This window comes from Ylistrum balloti, unplaced genomic scaffold (genome assembly GCF_031769215.1).
Source record: "Ylistrum balloti isolate Yb309-2 unplaced genomic scaffold, AGI_CSIRO_Ybal_v1 Utg370018, whole genome shotgun sequence".
Classification (NCBI taxonomy): Eukaryota; Metazoa; Mollusca; class Bivalvia; order Pectinida; family Pectinidae; genus Ylistrum; species Ylistrum balloti.
The window spans coordinates 721,617-745,657 of record NW_026782087.1 but is presented as its reverse complement, the minus strand read 5'-3'; the positions used below and the strand labels follow the sequence as shown (position 1 = coordinate 745,657).

The following is a 24,041-nucleotide window of genomic DNA, read 5'->3' as shown; positions in this document are numbered from 1 at the left end:
AATCATCACTGATTTATTGACAAAATGATAAGGAAGAAGTGAACACTTATTTATAGCAATGACATCAGAACAGACAGATGGTAAGAAGTGGACATATCGTTAGTGATTGTAGGGTACCTCTTGCAGTGCCTGTTAGCTATAAGGGCCATTTTAAGCGGGTTATTCAAAACGGGTTGTCAGAGAGTACATATTATTAGATTCCTAAAAAGATACTGTACTAGTAGAGAATGTCAGCTGTCGTGATTTACTAAAAATATATCATATACAGTATTGAACTTCATATGTGTACTGAACACTGAACTGTACAGGACATTTATTGACAGGTAGAGTACACATCATTTATGTCAATTCACACATTATCATTTACCAATAATTTATTGAAATTGATAAATTGCCAGACTTCGAGGGGTCCATGATAGCTAAGCGGGTAGAGCAATAGCTTATGCAACCTCAGGTAATCATCCGAGGTATGTGATTCGATGCTCCTTAACCTGTGGCAGCTTGTGTTTCTCAAAAAAAAAAAGGTGAAAAATGATATTTGCTGATATTGTTGTTTTCTCTAAGAAGTCACTTCACACCAGCTGCTCTTGATGGCGTGCAACAGGCCTCATATAATTGTTGTTCAGTGAGGTTGCCACCATGCAGACCCCACCTCAAAAGCACCCGGACTGTTGATAGGACAATAAAACCAGCAAATTAACACAATTGTATGTGGTTGAGTGGTACAGTAGATAGTATTTTATTGTTCACTGAGGCAACAAGGTGAATTTATTGATTGGACTTGGAAAGGTATAAAGTTACCTGCCTGACCACTAGGATTTTGACTTGATCCAGTTTAATCCAACATTCACATCTCATTTTTTATTTGATAAATCTGGAAACTACATTTTCAAAAGAAAATAAATTAATAAATAAAAGGAAACATAAAAATTTACTTTCCTTTTAGTGATAAATTTGACACTGCTTTGACAATTGCATACTTTGCAAATACTACAACTGCCAGTTGCCACATTGCTCAATATTTTAAACTGTCTGTCTACAGTTATCAGACAATAGATGCTAGAATAGAAGTTTGGTCTGGTTGTTTCATCCAATGTCCATCTCCTTTTGCAAAGTAAATGGTATTACTACAAACAATGTAGGGGTCCACTTCAGAACTGCTTATTCAACTTGGATAGTAGTACAATACAAACCTGCATACTCATTATTCACTATGACAAATACTTTATATCTACTTTACAGTGAAAAAGATACCGGGTCATTAGTGTGAATGATAAAGTCTCTGGATCAATGTGTACTATTTTTATTAATTTTATCCCACAATAAGATCCCTTGTGATAGATTCAATCCAGACCAATATGTGTCACCAATATGTTAAATTGATACAAAACATGTTTTCTTAGTTATGTAAAATGTTTGTGAGATTTTTTGTATAGTTGTCTTTTAAAAATAAAAAGAATATATATACATTTTATCTGTTTAGGTGATGGATCAACAACCAAGCCTGATATGAAATGGTGTAAGTAGAGTGTACATGATATACCTAACACCTCGGATAAAACTTAGTAATATTACCTACTAGTCCAACTTGTTACTACTTTAGGTAGCAAATTTGTGTCATAATATGATCTTCATCATAGACTACTTACAAGAGATACATTTTATCACCATAAGATACAGTATGCTACCATGTGATACATTTCATCACCATAAGATACATTGTGCTACCCTGTGATACATTGTATCACCATGAGATACATGTACATAGCCATAACAACTATGAGATTCATATTAAGTCGTTTCAACAATACAAACAATAAAATATAACATACCAGAGAGTAACTGTGATTTGTATTGATGTATGTCATAGTCCGTGGTTTTAATATGTTAGATAATATTTCTTGCTTTGATTATCATCAAATGAATATATCTACTTTGCAGATTTTGATAGGAAAACTAAGCAGATTGTTTTTGGTGACGTATCGGCGATTGAACCAGGTATAGTAAGAATCAAACTTCACACACTAATAAAGCATCAAAATATTTTGGACATATTTGAGTTTCAGGGTTGTTTAGTCAAGGTCACAGTTATTTTTAGAAAATCATTATCAGCATTATAGCAGCTGAATTCCTTACAAGATTTTGACAAATGACCATAATGTGTTACTATACATTGGTAGTGAAGCTGTATTGTCAGATTGTCGTATTTATTACATTGTTACGTAAAAATCGGTTCATACAATTTGTGTACTTTTCTTTTTTATTTTTTTTCCTAAATTGATAACAAACAGCACCATCTTTATAAATCATTATAGTGTAATAGTTTGCAGGGACTGGTAGGGGACATGTGTTGATTCATCAGTACTCAGTATGTTTGTTTAAAATGTGACAGTAAACAAATTCATTTACTTGTGGTTCACAGTTTGTTCTATAATACCTGTCTACTTGTATATCAGTCTATTTGTATAATGAAATAATATCATAACATTGCCCTTTAGTGAAGATAAATACTGTAATGTTGGTTGATACAATTAATAGTTTTCAAGTAATTGATTGTAATATTGTATAAATTCCTAATAACCATCGTGTCATCAGTATGGTTACTGTATCTAGTTTTTGTTGTTTTTTTTTCAACAAAAAACTGAACTGCAAAATTTGTTGAAAATTATTCCATTACTCTAATGTAATAATAATATATTGGGGACAATCACTTCATAGTGATTCCATCAGTGGTAGGAACCTTAACATGACAATATCAAATGCTTCTACAGCTAATGTGAATAGGTCTAGACATGTATTCATATATATGTTTCAGATTCAGAAGAGATGAAGGTAAGTTAGGAAACCATTCAGTCAGTAATAGCTTAAAGCATTGTTTGAATTATATCAGTTTATATGACACAGTCAATTAAGACTGTCAAACCTGTCTACAAAGGTCACTCAAGGAAACAGAGTAAAGTGGCCTTTATATAGAGGTCAAATTACTATGATTGTATGACATTGAGAACCAACACAATTGGCCTTTTACATAGAGGTTAACTTAACAAATTGTATTAATCTGGCACCCAACACAAGTGACTGCTATACAGAAGTTAGATTAATGAATTATTGTACACTGGTACCCAACACAAGTGACTGCTATACACAGGTTAGATAAATGAATTGTATGACACCAGGAACCAACACAAGTGACTGCTATACAGAGGTTAGATTAATGAATTGTATGACACCAGGAACCAACACAAGTGACTGCTATACAGAGGTTAGATTAATGAATTGTATGACACCAGGAACCAACACAAGTGACTGCTATATAGAGGTTAGATTAATGAATTGTATGACACCAGGAACCAACTCAAGTGACTGCTATACAAGTGACCTTTATAGACAAGAGACCTTTATCTAGATGTAACCCTTAAGACAGGTTCAACCTCAGTTTAGTATGAAGCATGGTCATCAGTCAGGTTTGTATCGAGAATGATTACTTCAGCATTACAGGATTCACAATTGTAAAATATGAACAATTTGTTGTACAAGTAGTAACCATCAGTAGCCTTTAAGTTGTTTTTTTTTCTGTAGGGTCCAGATAGCTTGTTGTATGAGGTGAAGAAGAAACTAGATTTAGGACCTCCCCCTGTACAGCTTTTGGACACACTTGACATAGATGGTGTAGTCAACTTTATCAGAAATGGCAATTGTAAAAACATCATCACCATGGTGGGAGCTGGTATTTCTACATGTAAGTGTATCAGTTATCAGACGAGTCAATGTAAGACATGCAATCTGATACATAATTTCCAAAAGTGAGGTCTTTACATCAACAACATATATTAATAATCGCATTCAGCCAGGTAATGGTTTTCAGTCACTGTATTTGTTTTTCATACACTATTTTAATATTTTCATAAAAACATACCTATGCTCAAAACAGTTTTAGCCATTAATCTGTTTTCCTAACAAATTTTTTATTGAAATTAAACTGAAATATCATCCTGTCTTAAACTCATCATCATAACAGATATTTGGTATATTCCAGCGGCAGGTATCCCAGACTTTAGATCCCCAGTCACTGGGTTGTATGATAATCTACAGAAATATGATGTTCCTTATCCCGAGGCCATGTTTGATCTTGAGTTCTTCCAGGTCTGTTATCAAAATGTCATTTGATATAGTACTATTAAAATTTTTATGTTTTGTTTTAAATTTAAATGGGGTTGTTGATTGGGAAGGGTTGGAGAAGAGGGGTAATCCCTGATTGGATGTGGAAATGCATTAGATAAACTCTTCAACCTCAAGGGTTTCCCCCCCAAGCACTCAGGTGTAGTGTGGTAAAGTGGACCATGAAATAGAATCCCCCTCTCCCCCCCTCCCCCCTCCCCTCTTTGGTAAAGTGAAGCATTACACTATTTTCTTACTAATTAACTTTTTTCACCAACTTCTTTTGCCCCATCCTAAAATTCCCCACCCAGACATATTTTTTGTTATTTATGTGTTTTATATGAATGAAGCAGGGTGATTAGAAAAACAAATTGATGAAAAAATTCATTTCCCTTAATTTGTTAGTTATTGGATCAGAGAAGATCGAAAGACATATACAGAATGAAGGCACAGGTAGACTTTTGTTGTAAATGTATTGAACTGATGTAGATTATGTATTCTAATGTACATCTACATGTCTTCTTTCTAGAAAAATCCAGAGCCGTTCTTTTCCTTAGCTAAAGATTTATGGCCAGGTATATACAAGGTAAAATCTATTGAGATGTAGAAATAGATTTCTGGTGTCGATTTAAACTTAATTCTCAGATAATTGTTAACTGATTAAACATTATGTGAACTTGTGATTTTTCAGCCAACCCCTTGTCACTACTTTATCAAACTGCTGCACAGCAAAGGTCTTCTGTTGAGACACTATACACAGGTCAGTCACAGTAATTCAGATTTAAAATATTTTTTTGCTAATGTATTGAATTTTAGGTTACCAGGAGAATTAAATGATCTATAGTACACAGAGAAATTTGATTATTTTACATGTTGTAAACTGAAATTGATACAGTTTTGTCAATGGTATAAAATATATCGTAAATTGGATTTCTTGCAAATAGCTCACAGAGACAGCAGGATTGTGGGTTACTTTTTATCACAATTATTGAGCAGATATCACCCATCCTATCATTCACTACTATAGATTTTTAATATCATCTTTCTCTCTCAGGAAGGGTTTCTAAACAGATGTTTCCCACACAGGAAGGGTTTCTTAACAGATGATGTTTCCCACACAGGAAGGGTTACTAAACAGATAATGTTTCCCACACAGGAGGGGTTACTAAACAGATAATGTTTCCCACACAGGAGGGGTTACTAAACAGATAATGTTTCCCACACAGGAAGGGTTACTAAACAGATAATGTTTCCCACACAGGAGGGGTTACTAAACAGATAATGTTTCCCACACAGGAAGGGTTACTAAACAGATAATGTTTCCCACACAGGAAGGGTTACTAAACAGATGATGTTTCCCACACAGGAGGGGTTACTAAACAGATAATGTTTCCCACACAGGAGGGGTTACTAAACAGATAATGTTTCCCACACAGGAGGGGTTACTAAACAGATAATGTTTCCCACACAGGAAGGGTTACTAAACAGATAATGTTTCCCACACAGGAGGGGTTACTAAACAGATAATGTTTCCCACACAGGAAGGGTTACTAAACAGATAATGTTTCCCACACAGGAAGGGTTACTAAACAGATAATGTTTCCCACACAGGAAGGGTTACTAAACAGATAATGTTTCCCACACAGGAGGGGTTACTAAACAAATAATGTTTCCCACACAGGAGGGGTTACTAAACAGATAAGGTTTCCCACACAGGAGGGGTTACTAAACAGATAATGTTTCCCACACAGGAGGAGGTTGCTGAACTATAATGTTTCCCACATAGGAAGGGGTTTTTGAACAGATAAGGTTTCCTACACAGGAGGGGTTACTATAATGTTTCCCACATAGGAAGGGGTTTTTGAACTATCACACAGAAAGGAACAGGAAGGGTTACTAAACAGATAATGTTTCACACAGGAGGGGTTACTAAACAGATGATAACAGAACTACCATATTTATCCCTAAATAAATCCCCTTCTTCCTTTTGCAGGACAATCCATTTCGCAATAGTATGCTTACCGTAGTCCACAAATGATTGATTGCACCCCAGACACCTAATACTAAAATTCACACTAGGAGAAGGGGTTTACCTGAGGATCAATACAGTGTTATGATAATTTGTACACTCAGGATTTTGAACATTTTTAAGAGTGACTTTTTAAAAATCTGATATTTTCAGAACATTGACACACTTGAAATACAATCTGGATTAGACCCAGAAAAATTGATAGAGGCCCATGGAAGTTTTCGTACATCAAAATGTCTGACCTGCAAGAAAGAATATAGCAAAGAGTTTATGGAAGGTACAGTGTTTATTTTCGAAAATTGTGTAATTGTAAACAAATTTGTTTGGTGTTTCACAAGTTTTGTGGTATTGCCCGTACACAGACCCAGCTACCAGCTGCTGTATTTCTTTAATAGAATTTTTTTTCTGGATATACTTCTGATACTGTAAACGATGTTGTTTGTTCACATGATGCAGATAGTTTGTCCAATATTGCTTACCATTACTCATAACCTACTACAGATAAAGTGATGGCCGGAGTAATACCTGTCTGTGACATTCCAGAATGCAATGGAATCATCAAACCAGGTTAGTACTGTAACTGAAACTGTAAGTATAGTGTTTAGACAGTCAAGGTCAATAGTTTTGAAATATGTTGTTACAAAAGCACATATTAACACAAGGCAATGTCAGTGTAACAAAAGGCCATATTAGTGTAACACAAGGCCATTTCAGTGTAAAATAAGATCATGTCAGTGTAACACAAGGCAATGTCAGTGTAACATAAGATCATGTCAGTGTAACACAAGGCCACACAAGTCATCATGTAACATAAGGCCATGTCAGTAACATAAGATCATGTCACACATAAGATTGTGTCAGTGTAACAAGGTCATGTCAGTGTAACACAAGGCAATGTCAGTGTAACACAAGGTCATGTCAGTGTAACAAGGTCATGTCAGTGTCACATAAGATCATGTCAGTGTAACATAAGATCATGTCAGTGTAACATAAGATCATGTCAGTGTAACACAAGGCAATGTCAGTGTAACACAAGATCATGTCAGTGTAACATAAGATCATGTCAATGTAACATAAGATCATGTCAGTGTAACATAAGATCATGTCAGTGTAACATAAGATCATGTCAATGTAACATAAGATCATGTCAGTGTAACATAAGGCAATGTCAGTGTAACATAAGATCATGTCAGTGTAACATAAGATCATGTCAGTGTAACATAAGGCCATGTCAGTGTAACATAAGATCATGTCCGTGTAACATAAGATTGTGTCAGTGTGACATAAGATTGTGTCAGTGTAACAAGGTCATGTCAGTGTAACACAAGGCAATGTCAGTGTAACACAAGGTCATGTCAGTGTAACAAGGTCATGTCAGTGTAACACAAGTGTAACACAAGATCATGTCAGTGTAACACAAGATCATGTCAGTGTAACATAAGATCATGTCATTGTAACACAAGGTCATGTCAGTGTAACACAAGGTCATGTCAGTGTAACACAAGATCATGTCAGTGTAACACAAGATCATGTCAGTGTAACACAAGGCCATGTCAGTGTAACACAAGGCCATGTCAGTGTAACATAAGATCATGTCAGTGTAACACAAGATCATGTCAATGTAACATAAGATCATGTCAATGTAACACAAACAATAAGCATGTCAGTGTAACACAAGATCATGTCAGTGTAACACAAGATCATGTCAGTGTAACATAAGATCATGTCAGTGTAACACAAGATCATGTCAGTGTAACATAAGGCAATGTCAGTGTAACATAAGGCAATGTCAGTGTAACATAAGATCATGTCAGTGTAACATAAGATCATGTCAATGTAACACAAGGCCATGTCAGTGTAACACAAGGCAATGTCAGTGTAACACAAGGCAATGTCAGTGTAACACAAGGCCATGTCAGTGTAACACAAGGCCATGTCAGTGTAACACAAGGCCATGTCAGTGTAACACAAGGCCATGTCAGTGTAACATAAGATCATGTGATTGTAACAAGATCATCTTACTTCACCATCCTGTTTCTTAAGTTATACAAAAATGATATTTACTAATGTTTACTTTTTCAGACATTGTATTTTTTGGTGACACATTGCCGAAAAGATTTGCTGAATGTGTTGAAGAGGTAATTCCCATCCTAACACGCCTTCCTTCAGACTGAAAAAAAAACATATTTTTGGAAACCATTCATATCTTATCTGTGCTTTCTGCCACCAATTTTTATTAACAGTCCTGTCCTTCAGTTTGTTTTATGGTTTCCTTAATTCAAGACACACACAATTTGTGTTTCTCAGTAAGTTAAGGAACAGATCACCCTGTGCTGATATAGTTGTTTCTATGGTCAAGACACTCTACCCTAATTGTTTCAATATTTTGAGAATATCTGCCTGTATATTGTTAAGTGTGGTATGACAGCTATTACAAGGAAACCCTACATCAAAATGGTTGCGGCTGTTGTAAACTTGAAACGATAACTCATGGCATGTTGGTTTTTATCGTTCTTTCTTGTCTGTGAAGTATTTACCATGGTGATCTTACTGAACTACCAGTATGTGTGACTTTGTTTGAGTTATATATGTCACCACAGGACTGTGTGACTAGCTGATGATTATGTATGTGACCTTACAGGATTTTCAGAAATGTGACCTGCTGATAATCATGGGAACGTCACTAGTAGTACAGCCATTTGCTTCGTTAAGTTACAGGTAAGTGAGAAGTACAGTCACTAATATCACCAAAATCATTACTTCTGTATTAGTTTTTTCATCAAATAACGACATCCTTGACACTCCAGTACGAGTACAGTCACTAATATCACCTAAATCATTACTCCATTAAGTCACAGGTAAGGGACTTAACGAGTACAGTCACTTATATCACCGAAATCTTACTCCTGTAGTAGTCTTCCCCAATACTCCAGGGGTTACAATCACTTTCACTCTCTGCACCTCTGGAACATGCCATAGCAAAATTGAAGGTTCCATGTGCAACACCTTGTGGTCAAGAGGAAAGGACTAGTTTGATCCTTTGATGTAAATCAAAGGAAACTCAAAGTTGCGTAAAGGTAAAATGTAATTGTAAATTGTCTCTTCTTTGTAATCTTCAAAAGGAACTATCAGCCTATTGATCAGTTCTTCCTTCTGGTACTAATCAGTTTACTTAGCTTGTGCCTTGTGATTGTAACCCCTGGAATATCTAGGATGAAACAAGGCATGCAGCCTGTGTAATGTAGTACTTACAGACGTCGTACTTACAGACAGACGTAGTACTTAAAGATGTAGTACTTACACTTACAGACATAATACTTACAGACGTAGCACTTACACTTACAGACGTAATACTTACAGACGTAGTACTTACAGACGGGGGTTACCAGACGTAGTACTTACAGACCGGGGTTACCAAACTGTTTCTTTATCTATAACATCGCATCTAATACAGTATAATGAGTTACAACTGCTTCAAAATTAAAACTGATCAGTAAGCATTTCTGTATCATTTGTTACCTACATGAAAAATACATTAAATATATTTCCACCTGGTTGGCAGAGTCCCTGCAAACACGCCAAGGCTATACATCAACTTAGTAAAGACTGGAACAGAAGTAAGACCCTGTTACCTATTAGTTCTACTCTAAATAATCATATCAATCAAACTTTATTGGTAAATACACTGTAAATGTTGTTTTTCAATGGTTTAAGTTTAAAAAGGATTTATTCTTCATAACGAAAATCATGAAACCTAAAATAATTTCCTTTATAATTTTTATTTTCAAGATCTATCTTTGTTCCCAGTTTTATTAAAAAACAGACAATATTAAAACTTTTACAGTTTGTGTTTCTATGATAGGAATCAGTGGTCCATGAGTAAAGGAATTGAAAGAATAGGTATACTAAGACAATACTCAGTCTGTGTAGTACATATTGCAGACCTTACAGCTACAGTGACTAGACAATACTAGCGTAATGTTTGTTTCTCTTTGCAGGGTGCCAGTATTTTCATCTTCTTTACTGGTGCTTTCAAATTTGATGAAAAGGACAATTATAGGTAAGTTAAAGAATTCACTTGTTTGACAAAATAAACTCAGGTCACAAGAATTAAACAGCTGTACATTATGGTATCTGTTGTCCAGTATCAGATGTCGTGTCATCGCTAGCTTTCTATTTGATACTAGATAAGTCCAGATTAGTTGAAGAAGTGCACTAGATTTACCCTTCAATCTTGTGTCACGAGGAACACAGTATTGTCTCCTTGGAGCAGGAGGGGCAATGCTTATAAAGGAAATTAATTTGAATTTTCTTTACCTGGTAGAATAATTGTTTAGGAAGAGATAGGCTGTACATTTATATTTGTATTGTTGTAAGGGACAAGATAGGCTTTACATTTATATTTGTATTGTTGTAAGGGACAAGATAGGCTGTACATTTATATTTGTATTGTTGTAAGGGACAAGATAGGCTGTACATTTATATTTGTATTGTTGTAAGGGACAAGATAGGATGTACATTTATATTTGCATTGTTGTTTTCAAATTCCATCACTCCTGATTGTACGCCAGGTATATTCAAATGAAATTTATTTTCAGGATAATTATGGAAAAAATGTCTTGTATTTCTTGGTGCTGAGAAGCTGAGACCAAAAAGGTGAAAAACATTAACATATGTTATCAACATTACATGTTTTGGTAACACTTGCCCATGTTTGCTTTAGTTACTGATACAGGCTCTCTGGACCTCTTATTCTACCGATAGTACAAAACAGGTGGTATATTTTCAGACAGTACTCAGTATGTTTTGTTGCAGAGATGTGTTTTGGCAAGGGACATGCGATGATGGATGTTTCACACTTGCAGAAAAATTGGGCTGGAAGGTGAGAAGTTGATTTTGATGTGTTACATGTTGAACAGTAGTTAATGAATGCCTTGGATGGTATATTCATTGCTTTCTGTTTTGTCTTGGGTCATCGGGAATGGCTGTTGGTCACTAGACTTTAACCCTTGGATGGTATAATCATTGATTTTTCTTTTGTCCTTGGTAATCAGGGGTGACGTTTGGACACTAGATTTTGTCCAGGTATAAGAGATGGAGCCAACGCTGTGGTTGATCTTAGGGTGGATCCAGGTGTCCGATACACTACTGCTGGATAACCTGAAGGAATGCTGGGCAGTTGTGTTGTAGCAATAACCTGAGTTCTTTCATTTATTACTCTCGTCAACAAGTTTTGCTCTGTTTAGGCTTCATCAGGACAAAATATGAACAGGGCTTAACATGTTGACAAGTGTAATGAATTGGAGAATTCAAACTGGAAAACTGTTGTGATTGCTTTATCCTAGATTTTGTCCAGATCATCTGTGAAAAATGCCTCGCAGTGGTAGTGTAATTTTCTGTCAGAGATTTGTTTATGGAGTCATGTTTAGTTTGTAAAAGTTCTGATTTTTTTTTTTTATTTTACTTTCTATTGTTTTTAACTTTGATTCTATGGTTTTTAACTTTCAATATTTTAGAAGAGCCTGCAAATCTAGTGTCTTTTCAAGTATCTTTGAGCATTGTGGTTTGCCCATATAATTTACTTTATATTTGATATTACTGAAGTCACTATTTTGTAAGGTTTTATTTGAATTTCATAATTTTTTCTGTATCTTCGGAGAAGATTTCATGTTTGTTAAGTAAAACTTTAAATTTAAATTTCTGAAACATTTAAAGGACAGTTTGAAGAACCTGTGTTTTAGCTTAAATTGGATACATGAAGATGGCTGACACATACCTATTTTATTGTCAGGACGAACTGTCAATGATGATCAAGAAAGAGCACACAAAGATCAACAAGGAAATGGCGTTGTTGAAATCAAAGTCCAAACACTTGAGAGGAAAAAGCACCGAGCCAAGAACAGGAAACCCAGGAAAAGCAAGAGGGCACACTGGTTCTAAAGCTTCCATACCAAATTATTCTATGAAAGGAAAATCAAGTCGTTGAACACTATTATATATATGTATATATATATATATGTTTGGCTGATGGGTTCCTGAGATGATGTCCAATAGTGTTTTAAAAAGATAGGACTTTGACCCATCTTTAAGGTCATGGGGGTCAAATTTGTCAAAACCTTTAAACAAATTCTTCTTTTTAAACAAAAGGCTTAGAAGAATGATATTTGGCCGATATGTCTCTCAGACGTAGCCAACAAAGTTTGCGAAAAGGACTGACTTTTAACTATCTTCAAGGTCTCAGAGACCAATTTTGTCAAACTTGGTAAGCCAAAAAGTTAATGAAACAGGATAATTAGTGGACAGGTGTTCCTAGGTAAAAACCCAAGAAATTGGAGGGAAAAAAATGGGGAAAAACTGACATTCACCCATACACCAGGTCTTAACTGTCACTGTTTAGGGTTGAGTGTTAGGAACTTAGGTTTGTTTTGGAAATTGGGTGAAATTGATAGGATTTGCCCAGTTTGAATGTCAATGATGTACATGTCAATAGCTTTGTAATGAACATATTGATTGTATTTGTGATGAACATTGATTTACAGCTGAGCGATGCAGGCCCATTAGGTCTCTTGTTAATGTCTTGTTTGCATTTACATTTTTACATTTTTATATTTTGCTAACAAACATTTGTTTACCTTCAGTTGGTATGAATATCGTGTGATGCTGTTGTAGATTTTAATAGGATCCATGAAATGTATTTATACATATACCGTACATGTATAAAATGTGATAATATACAGTGCTATATTTGAATAAAAAACTCTTGACACAGGAAAACATTTGACGTAATATTTTATATACTTTGTGTTGAATAGTAAGAGTTTTAAAATCTGTGCTAATTTATGTTAAAATATTTATCACAAAGTATTTGTTATACTTTTTCAGGTATTCCTTAAGCAATTAAGTAGAAAAATGATATTGTTTCATCTATCCCTTGTTATGCAAGACTGGTCTCCCTTGTTATGCAGGATTGGTCTCCCTTGTTATGCAGGCTAGGTCTGCCTTGTTATGCAAGATTGGTCTCCCTTAGTATGCAGGATTAGTCTGCCTTGTTATGCAGGATTGGTCTCCCTTGTTATGCAGGCTATGTCTCCCTTGTTATGCAAGCTTGGTCTCCCTTGTTATGCAGGCTATGTCTCCCTTGTTATCCAGGCTAGGTCTCCCTTGTTATGCTTGCTTTGTCTTCCTTGTTATGCCAACTTGGTCTCCCTTGTTATGCAGGCTTGGTCTCCCTTGTTATGCAGGCTAGGTCTCCCTTGTTATGCAGGCTAGGTCTCCCTTGTTATGCAGGCTTGGTCTGTCTTGTTATGCAGGCTAGGTCTCCCTTGTTATGCAGGCTTTGTCTCCCTTGTTATGTAGGCTAGGTCTCCCTTGTTATGCAGGATTGGTCTCCCTTGTTATGCAGGCTTGGTCTCCCTTGTTATGCAGGCTTGGTCTCCCTTGTTATGCAAACTTGGTCTCCGTTGTTATGCAGGATTGGTCTCCCGTTTAATGCAGGCTTGGTCTCCCTTGTTATGCAGGCTTGGTCTGTCTTGTTATGCAGGCTTGAACTCCCTTGTTTTGTCGACTCTGTCTCCCTTGTAGAGGAGATATTTCATGAAACCACCAACAAATATGATATCTACAGGCTAAAACACTTGTCCGTGACCTGCTACATGTTGAAATTATCATTCGCCATCTTTTGGGAAGAATGGTCCAATCAGCAGTTGTAATAAGATCGCTATTTGTCCATTCAACATGACATCACTAGATTACAGATCTAAATAGAATCCCATTTATTGGCTTTCATCCATCGATCTGTATCAAATTTCATCATATTCTTTAATTGCCAGAACTATCAGAACTTGTGATTCCCTAACTATACTTGAATATTCTTGAAAGTTATCTGGATTGGGTGTCTGAAAAAAAAACCAACATATTACGATCATTTCTGTTTCTTTAAGTCTTTAAATGTTACTGAAAGCTCACACACTGCTTATTGAAGATATACATACTGTTAAACCAGCCGTTTCAAGAAATGTGAATTGCCTTCCAAGTGTGTTTTATTGTCATGTTATTTATTTCATAAAAAGATAGGAAGTAATTGGGACATAAATTACATGAAGCGAAAATGTTTAAATTGTTCAGTGTTTTGTTTATGTCCCAATTTAATCAATATCTGAAGGAAGTAACATCTTTGTTGTATTACACAACGACCATACAGACAGAGTTTTATAAAAAATCAATGTTATTCTATCCATCTTCCTTGTTTGTGTGGAACAAAACAACAAGACTCCAAGTATTGAGATCCCAGATTTTATAATGTATAGTGAGTACAGATATGAAACAAACTATGGCACAATGAACATCAAGCAACTGCTTTGTCAGGTTGACAATACAGGGGCCAAGAAAAAGATCAACATTATCGGTTTCTTTGTATCGTAATAGCAATGACCACCTGAATATTTGTCATGCACATGACTTCACAAGTTGGCTATTTTTAGGTTCATACACCACAGGTACAAGCCTCATCTATCGAAAGGGTTAATACACTTGACCCGTGCATACTCAGAGCGTATGTAGTAACATGTGCACACGTCCTCATTAGCAATTAAAATAGTGCAGGTGTGTATCGTCATGTGTGTGGTACGGTGATACCTCATACACGGATATTGTGATGCAAATCATGGGTTAGATTGCAAGGGTAGTTTACTGAACAGATACTACAGTTATAGAAAAGGGAAATATTGTGACAAGAAGTTAGTTAAGTAAATTCAAAACAAAACAGTGAAAGATAACTGAGCTACTACTTCTTCAAACCAATACTGACACTGTTGAACAATTTACAATTATTCAGTTTTTTTTATTATAAATCTAGTTTTAACAGAATCTCGTAAAACTTCCATTTGCTTAGAATGGACATGATAGTTGTATACGGAATTCTCATGGAAATAGGCAAATTTGAAAAACCAATAGCTGGATTTCTATAACATTGAGCACAGAGAAAAGCTGTTGTAGACTATATACAAACTGGTGGGTTTTTTTTAAAGGAAACAACATAAACACCTTAAATTGTATAAGGAAAGCGGAATTAATTCACCATTACACTAGATCAGTTTGAATTGTCCCTTTACAAAATATAGAAAAAATGAAGAAGTAGGGTGTATGGAGACCAATTGTGTGAATGGTCAGCTGGGCATATCTGACTGAACATGGTAACAGTTAAACAGGCATCAAGAAAATCCACGGTGATATAAAGGAGAAAACATTGATTTGATATAATCACATTGTGTTCTTAATGACTATTTTAATTATTTCAATTCAGTTATATCAACATTCCCATAGCCAGCACAGTGTATCATTGGGAAGTTGACACTAATCTTGCACCTGTTTAGAATTGTGAATAAGATATTTTAAGTCGCTGCAAAACATTATAACAAATTATATGATATTCAAATATTCAATGATAATTCAGCTACCAGGGGGGTGGTGGGGTGGGTGAAAGATACTGCCCAAACATTGGTGAATAAAGTTAATTAGTTAGAAAATAGTGTAATGCCCCACTTAGCCAAGGCCATGGTGAAGTGACCCCCCCCCCGCCCCCCCACCTGCTGCATCCTAAATTTCCCCATCCCAGACCTATTTTTTGTTATTTGTGTGTTTATATGATTGAATCAAGGTGAAAAGCAAAAGAATTGGTGAAGGAAGAAATAATTAGTAAGAAAATAGAGTAATTCTTCAATTTACCATGGCTATGGTGAAGTGAACCCCTCCTCCATACACAAATTAATAAACAATATCAACCATTTTCCAAAATTTTATTTATCTTTAATGCAGTTTAAATTGGAAAAGAGCATCAACATATTTTTTTTCATTGTTGACTTACATTCTAAAGCATAACCTTTCAAAAAATCATTTAAAAAAAAAAAGATTTTTGGCCTCCAAACCTTCGCTCTTCATTTAGTTCAGTGTAGGTTACCGTTTCTATTTTTTAAAAAAACTGGGATTACTGTCACGTTTGATTTCTTTTGTCACGTGATTCATATATTTTTAAATACTGGAATGATATTTCTTCAGTTCCATATACACAGGTAAAAGCATTACAAAGCAAAAATTCAAATAATTTAACCGGACGCGTGAGCAAAAACTGACGACGAGTCAAAGGGCAGGTAACTGTAAACCTGAAAGTCAAGTGAGTTGCCACCCTTTAGACATTAAATCATCCGATTTTCCTGACCTGATTTTACCGACTTTGTAGGTCTCGTATCCACGTTTCATGTTAAGGTTGGAATTAGAATCTGTAATCCACAATATACGGTAAGTGAAGATGAATCTTAAGGTCTGTACTTGTCGCCCCGTATTCACTTCGTCGCTTGCGATCTTCTTAAAAAAGGATCGTCTGGTTGGTATTTATTTAGCAATGGAAGTATTTACAGCTACAGTTGGTCCACCGACACAGTAGCTAGCCAGGGCCGTGTTAAGTCTTTAGAAAGTGTGCTTATTTAACTACTGTAGTGTACTGTTCGATTACTTTAAAGTGCATGTAATACTCTTTGGTTTGCTTTGTTCGGTTGATTTATATAAGGAAACAGATTCTAGTTTAATGCTGACCTAGCGATGTCATTTACATAAATCATAGAGGACCGTCTCAGCCGAGCATCCCGCTGGAAGCTGTTACCGTGCCATTGAATGAACACTCGTTTGTATCGGTCAATGTGATGTAATGTATACAGGGCGTAAGACATAGCGTGATATTGTATCCTGTTAGTCAGTATTGTAGTGTTGTGTTGTTGGATCATATGAGTCATAATGGTGAAAAATATATTATGTATCCCTTACATAAATAGGTCTTAGGCGTGCATAATGTGAAAATTAGTTAGCATTGTATGTGGATATGTAACTTGTACTTCTTACAGGCTTACATCCCATGAGAAATTAACACGAACAGCTAGCTAGATAATGTTAGGTGTGATTTTTTCGTGTTCAAAGTGTCTCTCGGTATTGTTTTTGAATACTGGAATGAGTTTTGTCCACTTTTTCGTTCTGCTCGGATTGACAAAACAATTGTATTCCCAAGCAGGAAAGAACCGATCGTCAAAAACACAGTAAAACACCAGTATTCTTTTTAAGTTGGGTGTTTATATATCCTCGAAATTGCAAGGGTTACTATCACTAGCAACCTCTTTCAACAATAAATGAACTCCAAGAATTTTAAGGATGACATTTTTAAATGTCCACAATTTTCATTTTTTTGATCTGTAGAGCTATTGATTTCTGCAATTGTAGAAAACCATTTTTCAAATTTTCCTTTCAGCAACTTCATCTATAAAACCATAAGATCTAGAATAATAGTACAATATTTCAGCCAGTATTTGCAGAAGGCTTTCTTATTTATTCAAGTATGATAAAAATTGAATGCAAACACCAAAATAAATCATTGGGCTTTGGAAATTTGCATGTTTGTGCAAATTTATATCCTTATCTGGTGATAGCATGTATTTTGAATTCTCAAGGTAACTTGCACTGGACAATGTGAGGACAAAAATAAAATAAATTAACCAAAAATTAAAACCAGTGAGTGATTAAAGCTGTTTGGCCAGTTGGTAATTTGAATTATAAAGCTATCTCATTTTCTGTTTCCATTCTGCTGAGCCTACAAAACCCATTTGATGTAGTGATAACCCTGAATGGTTTTCTTTGAATAAAGAACTTTTAAATGCTAGCACAATTTTACAATCCTAGCCATAAATGCTAATTTTATTACCACAATAAATGCATAAGACTTTAACAACAAACAATGGAGCATTCATAACTAAAGTTATGGTGGGTTTAAATCTCCTAAACTACACACAACTATGTGTCCTTGAGGTTACTTTCAATACAAATGACTTTATTACCTTCAAACTTTCAGAAACTATTTTGGATTTATTTATTTATTATTTATTACTTTAACAGACAGATGGTAGGCTATTCAAATCACCCTGCATCTGTTGTCTGTGGTCCGTTGTCCGTCCATCAGTAAAAAAAAATTGTTATTGCTATTTCTTGAGAACTACTGTATAGATCATTATCAAATTTCATGTATAGGTCCCTAGTTGTGCCCATTTGATTTTAGGACTGATCAAATAAATAAAATGTCGGAAAGACAGCCATCTTGGATTTTGGGTTTGTTATTGCTATTTCTTGAAAAGTGCTGGATGGATCTCTCTTAAACTTCATATGTAGATTCCCCTTGGTCTCTAGTTGTGTTCATTTGATTTTGAGTGTGATGAGAAAAACAAATGGCCAACAGGCAGCCATCTTGGATTTGCCTATTAAAGATTGTCATCCCTATTTCTTAAGAAGTACTGAATGGATATCTCTCACATTTCGTATGTATGTTACCTTTGGTCTCTCCTTGTGCCCATTTGATTTTGGGTTTGATCAGAAGGAAAAAAAATGGTTTCCAGGTGGCCATTTTGGATTTGGCAGGTAAAGAGTATTATTGAAATTTCTGCAAAGGAATGTTCAATTGGTTTATCATTAAGAGCAAAAACAGAGGAGAGAAGGGAAAGATTCAACTTTCAAAGAACAAATAAAGATCAAACAATGTTGGGTGCCTAGATCCATCCGGGATCTCTTGTATCAGTGTTCAATACATGTCACTTTGAATGAAGGAAGATATTTGTTCGTTCATTTAGAATATGAAAAGTTAAATGATTTCTCTTTCAGAAGCTACATTTTGTTGGAAACTTCTGCCACTTTTAAACTTGAATGACAGTCAAGGTCATTCCAGTTCAAGGTCATTCAAATTAAAACTTTCATTGGTTCTTACATGGTAATGCAAGTGCACACAAATGATTGAAAGTCATTGAATAAAAGAAGACAACAGATACATTAAAAAACATCCTATCTATATATAAACATATTTTGAAAGTTCCCTTCATACTGTGCTGTAACTTTGTATGTGTGATAAGCTGAAGGTCATTCAGTTTCATTATTTTGATGTTTGATAAAACCAGGAGATGACATCTTTGTTCAAAATTTTTTGTTCTGGAGAAAATGGAGTGCACCAATTGTCCCACTTAACACAGCACACCAAACAACAAACTTCATTAAGGAATACATTTACTAGTAAATGCAATAATTGGTTGTCCAATGTTAAAAAAGCTTCACTTCCTTTAGATTAACATGCTGGCTTTTCCTGACATTTTCTTTTCGACTACATAAAAAATCTAAGAAAAGTAGATTGAAAGTTTAAATATTTTTGACATTTGGTAAAAAAAAATGTATATATTCAGTTGAAGGAAACTTCAGTTTCAATGTATTTTGCTGTAGGAAGTTAAGATTAATCATTTGAAGATGTTTTTTTTTATTTGCTGCAGATTAAACTGAAGGTGAGATTGAAGGAGCTGACACTTTCAGACTAGAAATATGGCTAACTGTGGCTGGCTATGGTCTATAATATGGGTGATCATTCTACTGGTATTTGGGTGGCCCATCGGACTCATCTGTGCCCTCTTCTACTGCATGCTAAGTCCATTTGCTGCCTGTTGCCATGGATGTAGTGAACTCATCAATCTGCTAGACAGAGGTGTAAAACTTCCTATGACTTGTGCTCAAAACATGGTTGCTGGAAAGTCCATGTGTTAATGTTCATTCTACGCAATTTCTGTGTGGATAGTCCGATAGGGAAGCTCAAAGTGCAATAGTATGTAACTGCCATTTTATCTCGGATCCTCAGTGACACAGACTGCAGATTTAGAAAAGTGATTTTTGTACATAAATGTTATTTTCATCCCAAGATCTCAATAAATCCAGACATTTGTGGCTCATAAAACAAAATGTGCATCAGTGATTTGGATGGTGGCTAAAGTTCAGCCAACTTTGAATCAATGAAATTGAAGTGATTTTTCTGCCAAAGAATGTTCTAAGTAATTAGATGGTGTTATCAGAGCTTGTATATGACCCCTATCAGATAATATATTCCAGAGATTTTTTTCTAGCCATTTTTTGTAATTATATATATGTATATGCAGAGGGTGCATGCTGCCTCTATATGTATCTGCTTGTCATACCCACCATTTAGCATTAATTGGTTTTAAAATCAATTGTTTATTTAAAAGTCACTTCATTTTACCTTTTTTTCACCAGATCAACACATTGTAGTTTAGGCTAAGAAAAAATGTCTATCTGTAACCATGTGTCAGCAGCAGCTGAAAATATTGTTTGGAGAAGACACAAGATCAGTAGATTGTATTTAGAGATCATGTGCTACCTCAGGAGATGAGGTGTCTGGAGAGCATCAAAGGAAATTTGATATTAACAATAGACATACCAATTTTTTTTTTTTTTTTTTTAAATCCCAGTATCAACTGCAGGGCTACTCTTATACATTCAAAAATCAAGATGGCAGCCTTAGACTCAGATTTCAGAAGTCTTCCATTTATCGCGTTTGACCTGAACTGATTTTACCGTGTGATCCACTCTTGGTTATGATCGTGTTATGTTATTTCGCTATTTTACCATGCAGAATTTATTCAATTGATCAGAATAACTGGCTCCAGGCAAAGTTAGAAATTTTCATATTTTGGCTCAAGTCAAATTCCAAAATGACTGACCCAGCTGCTGATTTTCTTCAGTTTTAGAAAAGGTGATTTTAATCAAGCTTGGAACTAATATCGTAGCCTTCATCAGGTGCTATTATGTTTCTAGATCCACACTGCCCTCACACTGAGGTATTCTCTTCTGTGTTAAATTATTGCCTACCTATGAAGGAGGGCAGTTTCTGTGCTAAGGTGTTTGTCGTATTGAGAACATTCAATATAATCATAGCTTTTTACTGAATTTCATATAATTTTTATATTTATGATAATGATTTTATTGTTGAAGTAATATTTTATGCAGCATATATTTAATTTTAATGTGTTTATTTTCTTGAATTGAACAGAAATTTTACAATTTTCACAAGGACATATACTGTACAGTGCTTTTGATTTTTTATATTTTTTTAGAGATCTGCAAAAAAAAGTAGCAATTTTCATTGTTGGAAATACTCCATACCATATTCCAGCATAGCATTTTCTCAGATCATCTTAAATTCATTTTCAAAATCATCTGTTCCTTTAGTAGTTCTTTGTGAATTATGATATGATTTTGTTAATGTTGACCAACATTAATGAATAATGATCTCATTGTAGATTTGATCAGTGACTTGGCACAAATATGCCACCTTGTAGTTATGAACTATGGGGTGGGAATTTGTTTCTAGTCCCTATGGTTTTAAAAAAAATTTAAATTCATAAAGGATAAATTCTTTATAAATCTGAAAAAGTTTATCAGAAAATTACACATGTATTTTTCTTTTTTTTTTGTTCAACATGCCCTTCTGTAAGTATGAAATAAATTCATGTAATTTTATTTGGAAATGTAACATGTAAACATGTAGAGGTTTTTAATCTTGAAACTGGAAAACCATAGGAAATCCATGTTTGGCTGGTGACAACATACATACACTTTCATAATTCATACAAATTCCATCATTTTACAATTTGATCCAAATATTTGTGTGGCTTTTACTGTAAATACAAAGATAATGAAGGTGATGGATACCAGTAGGTCTTATGCAAACCTTTTTTTGAACCCTGATCTGAATCAAGACTTGTACTTTTAAAGAAATAAAAAAATTGACAGTGAGGGATATGAACATATTTAAAGCTTAATTTATTTCTTACAACAGCGGAACTTGCCATAGATATGTATTTAAAAAGAAAATAAATGTACCGGGGGTTTTAAATTTTCTGTGTTAATACATACAATTGATCAGGTTGTAGTTATATTCATATATAGATTGTATTGATGTTGTATTATTATAACCCTTGTCAAAGTTGTATGGAAATATGGATATTCATATATTTAGATATTTTTGTTATATTTTACTGGTATATTGTAGGATATTCTATATACATACATATACAGATACCTCTCTTAGACTCTTCTGTGCCTTTATAGGATCGAGTGCCCCAGATCATGGCAGTCTTAGGAATTGAGATCTAATCGCTGATAATATCTGTTGAAAATGATTTTTTAGAAAGATGAAACACCGGCTAACTCAATAGACATAGAAATGAATATTTGTGAATAATTTCACAGGTGCAGTTTTAAACTCCTGCCTCTCCAAGCAATGGTTATATACAAAAGATGGGAATTTTGGTATCAATGCTCCCAACAGAGTTAGTATACTAAATGCATATTATGTTACCAAAGACATATAGACAGTGTCATGTTTTTTTTTATTCTGGGGCTAGATCTTCATCCTGCTTTCTAATGAACTTGTTGAAAATTGTGCAGGAGACTTGTCTGTCAAAGTTACAAATGTAGTACAAATCCAAGTCATTCTGCATTCTTTTTGACATTTTAACTAAAGTCTGTCCAAAACTATTGTGATTTAGCATGTATTAGTATCTTTAAGTGCTTTTTCACTACATGTGTGTATGATTTTGCATAATAGTCATACTCATATGTATGAAAGCTTGCTTGAGAAAAGTGGGGCATTCATATTTTCTGTGTAGCATGTTCAGCAATAAAAGTATTTTGTAATTTTACCATTTGATCATTACAATAAAGATATGTTAACAACCTATTGTAAAGTAGTACTGTTGTCACTTGTCACTTACTGGCATCATCCTAATTTGCCAATGATAAAGAAACAGGATTTCTTCTAGTTACAAGTCACACTGTTATAGTCATGAAGTCATCCTGAAAACCTGCTTTCTTCTGAAAAGAAAGTCTTACCCAGACATGGCAGTCAGAGTATAGATATGATATACAAAGATGTAACTATAACCTAAACTTTAGACCTGAAGGTTGTCATAATGTCCGGTTTATTGTCTAGTTATCACTATAGCTACCTCTAGATAAATGATGATGTGATGATGGAGTCTCCATTGACGAGTAGGTTACAGACAACAGCTGGTCTTACAAAACATTCTGATGCTATATTCCAATCTCTCAGAGCTGTTGTTTCTTACACTCAATACCAATCTCTCAGAGCTGTTGTTTCTTACACTCAATACCAATCTCTCAGAGCTGTTGTTTCTTACACTCAATACCAATCTCTCAGAGCTGTTGTTTCTTACACTCAATACCAATCTCTCAGAGCTGTTGTTTCTTACACTCAATACCAATCTCTCAGAGCTGTTGTCTCTTACACTCGATCTAGTTTGAAGAATGCAACAAGAGTCTTGGTATTTCACCATTAACAGATAAATTGGGTGATTTTTCAATGAGCCATGTGTGGAAATTGGCAGCCATCTTGTTGCCTCTACATCTCATGAATATAAAATGATATAGAGAAAGGACTTTCACAAGTGTGTAGATCAGTCTTTAGTAAGCAATATTAGCCATTTAAATTTATACAGTATATAAAGAGCTTTGCATAATGTTTCTTGATTTCAGTATTCTAAGAAACAAATTTTTTTTTGAGTATGCATGATTTTAAATATTGTGACAGCTGTAATTTGATATCTCATTTAAATATTACAGCCTACTACAGTCAGAAAACTGACTCCAGAATTGAACACAGTATAACAAACACAGCCTTGTTACTTAAATAATTCATATTCCATGTTTCTACTGCAGTTTCAGCGATACAATGATTGGATAGGTTAATGCTAACCTTCTACAAACACATAATGCTGTAACATCCTTCATACACAGCTACATCCATATGTAATCAATAAAATACGCATTCCACTTTTAATATGACAAGCTAAATGACTAAAATAAAATGCAAACATAGACTGGTAAAATGGTTACAATATTTGAAATATTACAATACTAATAAAACTTTTTTGTTTATATAAACAATGTGTCATTGATTCACAGACAAAATGTCACC

General features: G+C 34.7%; 1 protein-coding gene and 1 long non-coding RNA gene across 2 annotated transcripts; both read left to right on the top strand.

Annotated features, from left to right (window-relative positions):
- The first annotated feature begins 58 nt into the window (after nucleotides 1–58).
- Nucleotides 59–12,173, top strand: LOC132548559 (NAD-dependent protein deacetylase sirtuin-2-like). The gene is made up of 16 exons (XM_060212422.1): nucleotides 59–80; nucleotides 1,484–1,519; nucleotides 1,942–1,998; nucleotides 2,816–2,832; nucleotides 3,580–3,739; nucleotides 4,037–4,143; nucleotides 4,688–4,744; nucleotides 4,850–4,918; nucleotides 6,341–6,464; nucleotides 6,689–6,754; nucleotides 8,270–8,325; nucleotides 8,829–8,905; nucleotides 9,750–9,804; nucleotides 10,186–10,247; nucleotides 11,003–11,069; nucleotides 11,979–12,173. Exons 1-16 carry the CDS (start codon nucleotides 59–61, stop codon nucleotides 12,171–12,173), a joined length of 1,227 nt encoding a protein of 408 aa, XP_060068405.1.
- A 4,131-nt stretch (nucleotides 12,174–16,304) lies between these two features.
- Nucleotides 16,305–22,784, top strand: LOC132548541 (uncharacterized). Its single transcript, XR_009554157.1, has 2 exons — nucleotides 16,305–16,480; nucleotides 19,528–22,784. It is a non-coding gene; the product is annotated as an uncharacterized LOC132548541 (long non-coding RNA).
- Nucleotides 22,785–24,041: the final 1,257 nt, after the last annotated feature.